The following is a 7247-nucleotide window of genomic DNA, read 5'->3' on the forward strand; positions in this document are numbered from 1 at the left end:
TCATTTTACCACAAACCCTTCTCAAAATTAAAAATGCACTAGAATAAATATTATGAAACAAAAATAAATTAGATTCATCTATACTGAAAAACAATCAGTGTGTTTTACAGGCGTCCGTCCCTTTTTGACCCCAAAGACCACAAGTGTGATTCACAAATAAGGATCACCATAAACATACAATTTCAGAGATCTTGCAATCAATCAACTGTGGACTCTAATTGTTTTACTGTTTTATTTTCACCTACAGTCGCTTAATTTAATTGTTTAAATGTATTCAACAAAGTAATGCATGCATAAACATACAAATCCACACTGCTTTATACATATTTACTTTATTTACATCAAAGGTAAAGAGTACAAATAAATAATCAGCTATTTTTTCTACAAACATCAAGATCTTTTTAGTTTTTTCTGCATGTTTAGTGCATTGGGGTTGTTGTAAATGTCAGGTGAACGGCATGAGAGTGTGTGTGTGTTGTTGGTATTTCACACACAGTATTTCCAGAAGCACTCTGTGTTGCTGCCGCGTTTGTGATACTGCTTTCTGCTGCCTAGAAAACGACTCCACAGCGGTTTTTCCAGCAAGGCCTGAATGAGAAGTGGATGTTAATATGTGTGGATTGAATTTTATGGTGGTTTGTTGATTTAATGATGTCGCATTTAATCACTCACCTCTTTTACAGCTTGACTGGGGACAAATCCTGCTGTTCTGAGACCTGTGAAGGAGAACAACAACAATGAGAGTGTTACTTTCACTCATGCTCATATTATTCATTCATTTTCAGTTTAGTCCCTTTATTCATCAGGGGTCACCACAGCGGAATGAACCGCCAACTTATCCAGCATATGTTTTACGGAGCGGATGCCTTTCACGCCGCAAACACCCATACACTCTTATTCACACACATACACTACGGACAATTTAGCTTACTTAATTCACCTGTACCGCAAATCTTTGGACTTGTGGGGGAAACCGGAGCACCTGGAGGAAACCGGAGCTAACACGGGGAGAACATGCAAACTCCACACAGAAATGCCAACTGTTCCAGCCGAGGCTCGAACCAGTGACCTTCTTGCTTTGTGGAGTTTGCATGTTTTCCCCGTGTTGGTGAGGGTTTTCTCCGGGTGCTCCGGTTTCCCCCACAGTCCAAACACATGCGGTACAGGTGAATTGAATGAACTAAATTGTCCGTAGTGTATGTGTGTGAAATGAATGAGTGTGTATGGATGTTTCCCAGTGATGGGTTGCAGCTGGAAGGGCATCCGCTGCATAAAACATATGCTGGAGTAGTTGGCGGTTCATTCCACTGTGGTGACCCCTGATAGATAAGGGAACTAAGCCTAAGGAAAATGAATGAATGATTGTTTCAAGCAAGTTATTATGGTTAACTAAAAATACTTGTTTTACTTAAAATAAATCATTCATATTTAAATAAAAGAAGATGTTAAAAAATAGAGTATTTAAAAAATGTTTTGAGCTATGTTTGGAAAGAAAAGAAATAAAATATAAATACTTTTTAAATAGACAGTTAAAAATGACAAAATATCAGAATTATTTAAAAAATATATATATTTTTTTAAATAAATTATTTAAACTATTTTAATTGTATCAAATAAAAAAATCATTTATTTTTACTAAAATTATATTTTTCTCTGGACATCAATAAACAACTTTTAACAGATTCACTGTTTTAATGCTACTTTTAAAACCTGTTTTTAAGTATTTACTGAGAAAATGTTTCTAATTTACATTTAATTTAACGTGTTAAAATAAACAAAAAATATAAAGACTATATAAAAGTGTTAAAAAAAACTCACTAAAATAAAACAGCTTTTTTTTTATTGTTTTCTGTCTCTCTGTGTAATTTTCTGCAACACAGAGAATAATTTTTAAAGCCGTTTGTTCTTTTTGGTTTTATTGCATTTTTATTTTGCGTGTGAAAATAAAATGTGAGGAAAAAAAATTTGATTTGAAAAAACGTAACATTTATATTGGTGAGACAGTAGGGTATATGCCGAAGCATGCTAATAGGAATTTTAATTTGCCAGTAACCTGGGTTAATCGCTTCCAGCGAACTGTACGCCAATGCAAAAACCGGCACGTTTAAGGGCTGTTTTCTTTAAAAATCAGCGATCTCCACTGCCTGAGTGATATCTGATATAAAGTGGGTCTCAGATTGTACAAGAAGCACTGCATTAAATTACATTTTCCCCGCCATGTCTTTATAATATGAGCATTTATTTTACCCCAGTATATTCAATGGAGCTTCTGCGCTATCCTGCCGATTCTGACGGCCGCGTGAGAGTAAACGGCTTTTTGTCTCGTTTTACGCTTGAACAACTAAATAAATGCCAAAGTTTATTTAACTGAATGTATTTTAATGACATTACAACATCGATGCTGTAAAAGAAACCGTATAAAATGGAAAAAAAGTTCACAATAACAGGTCACCGGAAGTTTATCAGTATGGAAAAAACACTAGCTTGGCATATACCCTGTTGGGGTAGACGTAAAAAAAATTACATTTCAGGGGGATTTAATAAATATTATAAATAACACTTGGTATAATTACGTTTTTTTCATTACTGTGCGGGTTGGGTAGATGTTAATAAAATACAATGAATGGCTAATATGATATTCAATCATTTATTTTCCTACGGCTTAGTCACTTTATTCATCAGATGTCCTTCCAGCGGCAACACAGTACTGGAAAACACCCATACACTTTCACATTCACACTCATACACTATGTCCAATTTAGCTTATTCAATCACCTATAGCGCATGTGTTTGGACTGTGGGGGAAATCCAGAGCACCCAGAGAAAACCCACACCAACACGGAGAGAACATGCAAACTCCACACAGAAACGCCAACTGACCCAGCCGGGACTTGAACCAGTGACCTTCTTGCTGCGAGGCAACAGTGCTAACCATTGAGCCACCATATCGCCCATGGCTACTATAATAAATAATATAAATAATTATCTTTAACTTCCAGCCACAACTGTATCCCTTCTAGCAAAAACCCAAGTAAACGGCAAATAAAACAAACAAAAGTCCACATGAAATCAGAAGTAACCATATCATTTTGTTGGCTCGCATTGTGGTGAACAGTTCAATTTAATTGAACAAAGGGAGCAGTTTACATTGCGTTAGCAAGGGAACTACTGATGCGTTTTGTGTAATGTTTCAATGAGCTTTGTCGCAGCACGACAGTGGGAAATGAAACCGTATCCGTGCTGTCTGGCCCAGTTTGGCACGGAATGGAACGGTTCTGCTTAAAGAACGATTCAGCATGAGAGTGGAAAAGCGGCTAATCTTTAATTGAAATTTGAAATTGCACTATTCCTGTTTGTTTTCAATTCAATTCTCAGATTTAGGTCAGACTTGGGCATTGGGCGTGGCTTACATACTTAACAACGCCCCTTCAGAAACAAACAGAATTGGTGAGCAGGAGGAGTCTGTTAGGTTGTAATAACTCTCCTCAAACCCTGATCATTCTGAATAAAACGCCTACTTTACTACATCCAATCAGCTCGCAGTAGAAAAACAAGCCACGCCCACTGTGTTCTCATTTAACATTTCGTTTCTTTAGGAACTGCGTCACAATACGTAAAAAAAGGTTGCAGCTTCATACTCATGCGGACTTTAAAGTGTGTTCAAAGGTCATCTAACCGTCACTGCTGATGTCTCCACTGATGAGAGACGGGTAACCGAACCCTGCGGCATCATGGGAGAGATACGCCTGCTCCGAGAAACTCAGCTCCTCTGGATTGAGAGCCTGCTCTTCTTCTACAACAACTGCAGGTGAAGATGATCAATTACAAAATCATGAAACATGCAGCAATCAGTTTCTTCTGTGCATTTGTTGAACACAAAGGAAGATGTGCTGAAGATTGTTGGGGGGAAAACAGCCATTGACTTTTATAGGATTGTTTTGATGTCAATGGCTGCTTTTCCCCAGCAGTTTTCAGTGTGTCTTGTTTGTATTCAACAGAAGAAAGATCTTTGAACCCCTCAAGTGTTAGTTAATAATACAGACATTTTCATTTTTGGGTGAACTGTCCCTTTAAGAAGGTATTTGTTGCTGATTTAGGTTCATTTAATTGGTGTATCTTGCTGTAAATGTGGTCAGGTTGACATTAAATCACGAGTTTTTGTATTTAAAATGCACGTTTTAATAAACATGTCTAGGTTTAAGTAAAGCAAATCATGTTCAATTAAACTGTGACTTAAAAATAAATTCATAACTGTCAAATGGTAGGGATTGATATGATTTTTTACATAAATAATTTAATTTTAACTTGAAATGACGTTATCATAAGTAATGCTTTTAATAAATAAATGCAAAAAATATGTTTTCTGTTTAAATACATTTTTTAAAAAGCTACATAATATTACTGCTTTGTCAATAGATCATCCAAATATGATGCACAAAATTATTATTATCATTCATTTTCTTGTCGGCTTAATCCCTTTATTAATCCAGGGGTCGCCACAGCGGAAAGTTTTTTACGCAGAGGATGCCCTTCCAGCCGCAACACATCTCTGGGAAACATCGCACACACATTCTTACACCCGGACAATTTAGCCTACCCAATTCCCCTGTACCGCATGTCTTTGGACTGCGGGGGAAACCGGAGCTAACGGAGGAAACTCACATTAGCGCAGGGAGAACATGCAAACTCCACACAGAAATGCCAACTGAGCCGAGGCTCGAACCAGCGACCTTCTTGCTGTGAGGCAACAGCACTACCTACTGCGCCACTGCGTCGCCCCATTATTATTATTATTATTATTATTATTATTATTATTATTATTATATTGTTGTCAGTGTTGTGCTGATTTGTATATTTTGTACAATCTATGATTAAGAAACAGTCATGGTTGTAAATTATATATTAAAAATTTACTTCGTGTTGCCAAATAATATAGCCAATGCTGATGAAACACAAATAAATAAACAAACAAACAAACAGTTGTGCTGCTTAATAATTTTAAGATTTCTCTAAAATATTTTCCTCTGTTGAGCAGAAAGTTTCAAATACTAGCTTTTGTTTGACAGAATTAGCCATTGAGGTGAGTAAAATAGTCTTGTTTTTTGGGTTAAAATAAGATTATTTTTCTTACTTCATTGACTTTTTTCTTTATATATTAGGACTGGAAACAAGACAAAAAAAAAATCCAAGTAAGAAAAACACTACAAAATGCTTCTGTATCAGTGTTGAGTAAAGTTACTTAAAAAAAAGTCGAAAATATCAAAGTACCACATAAATAATATTTTATAACTCTTTGAAACTGCCTATTTTAGGCTTTGATTCTAAATGTGTAATTTTGGTGACTGTCGCTTTAAATTTAAATGACATTGTGCTCCCAGTACTCTTTAAAAAAAAGGCTAGAGCTATAAATGCCTAGGTGGCAGCATAGCAGCAGGTTCAAATCTTTAATGGCAGACGCCTGCTTTACACTCAGGGCTGTTCATGCTAATGAGGGAGAGATGGTCACTAAGGGGCGGGGCTTTCCCCCTCTGATGACATGTACAAAGGGAGAACATCAATCAAAGTAATATACACAGACTATTGCCAAACAACTGTGATTAAACCCCTTATAAGAGTGATTTTTGCATAATATGCCCCCTTTATATCATTTTTAAAGTATTTTAGAACAGCTCAATACAAATGTGCCATACAACTAAGGATAAAACTTTAGAAAAAATGGTCAGTTAGTTAATAACATTAACGAATTATGCATACTCTTGTTAAAAAATATATTTATTTAGAGTTCAACATTTACTAATACATTATTAAAATCCAAAGATGTGATTGTTAACTAGTCACGGTGAGTTTGCAGAAACTACTATTACCTTAAATATACATTACATTAACTAATGTTAAAAAAGATTAATAAACACCGTAATTGATTGTTTATTCGTGTTAGTAAATAAAAGACCATTATTTTAAAGTGTTACCTCACTAAATAACTAACTAGTGCTGTGTGGATGCGCGCACTTACCGGGCCTGCCGAAGCTCATCTCCGCCGACTGCACCACCGGGTGACCGAGCAGAGGTTCGAGGACGGTGAGGAGCAAAGCAAAGAGCAGAAGCAGCTTCCACATCATGATGACACCAACAGACACACAAAAAACTGAAGCCTTCAGCCTGGAGTTTCTCCTCAGTGAAACTCCTCCTGGGTTTATATACGCTTCAGAAGTGTCCATGTCATCTCCCTCCTCTGCATATTCTGCGCTTGTAAATTGACAGAGGATGAATGAATGGCTCCATAAAACTGAGAGACAGCGCGTCAGGAACGGGACACTTTTTTTACCAGTGTTCAAAGTTCATAAATTCAGCTGAACGCAGGTGGAGAAGCGCTCTGTGCGTTAGAGTCTGCGGGATGACTCCACCAGGCAAATTGCCCGCTTAATTCATTTATTTAAGAGGCCGCTGAGATTTATTCCTGCAGTTACTCGAGTCTTGCATCTTGACGTCTTCTATTTTAAGACGCTCAGAAACGGGACGGACAGGAGGTGCAGACGCAAACGTGTGACCAATATTCTTAATGGTGTAAAAGGTGAGAGCTATTCTGGCCTCAGGACAGCGTGTCAATCTCATTTATTTCTGCTGCCTCTGCAAGATGGACATCCATCCATCCTGTCTGTCTGTCCATAATGTCTGTCTGTCTGCCTGTCTGTCTGTCTGTCTGTCTGTCTATATGTCCATTCCTCTGTCCGTCCATCTGTCTGTCTTTGTCTTTCTATCCGTCTATATCTGTCTACCTACCTACTAATCTGTCTGTCGATCTATCTATCTATCTATCTATCTATCTATCTATCTATCTATCTATCTATCTATCTATCTATCTATCTATCTATCTATCTATCTATCTATCTATCTATCTATCTATCTATCTATCTATCTATCTATCTATCTATCTATCTATCTACTTACCTACCTGTCTGTCTGTCTGTCTGTCTGTCTGTCTGTCTATTCATCTATCTATCCATTTTTTTCTGTAGGTCTGTCTGTCCATCCGTCTCTGTCTATTCATTATCTATCCGTTTTTCTGTCTGTCCATTTATGTCTGTTCGTCCGTCAGTTTGTCTGTCAGTCTGTTCATGTTTCTACCAGTCAGTCTGTCTTTCTGTCTGGTCATCTATCAATCTGTCTGTCTGTCCATCTGTCTATCTGTCCTTCTGTCTGTCTGTTTATCTGTACGTCTGTTTTTCTGTCTGTCTATCTATCTAGTC

The 7247-nt window shown here is 37.0% G+C and overlaps 1 protein-coding gene across 2 annotated transcripts; it reads right to left on the reverse strand.

Annotated features, from left to right (window-relative positions):
* Window positions 1-316: 316 nt before the first annotated feature.
* On the reverse strand, window positions 317-6294 carry uts2b (urotensin 2, beta). Of its 2 annotated transcripts, NM_205591.1 has the most exon segments (4): window positions 321-588; window positions 673-716; window positions 3677-3802; window positions 6014-6138. In NM_205591.1, coding segments are annotated over 4 exon segments (378 nt in total). In that variant the 5' UTR covers window positions 6120-6138; the 3' UTR covers window positions 321-486.
* Window positions 6295-7247: the final 953 nt, after the last annotated feature.

The sequence above is a fragment of the Danio rerio genome, chromosome 11 (assembly GCF_049306965.1).
Source record: "Danio rerio strain Tuebingen ecotype United States chromosome 11, GRCz12tu, whole genome shotgun sequence".
NCBI classification, from domain to species: domain Eukaryota; kingdom Metazoa; phylum Chordata; class Actinopteri; order Cypriniformes; family Danionidae; genus Danio; species Danio rerio.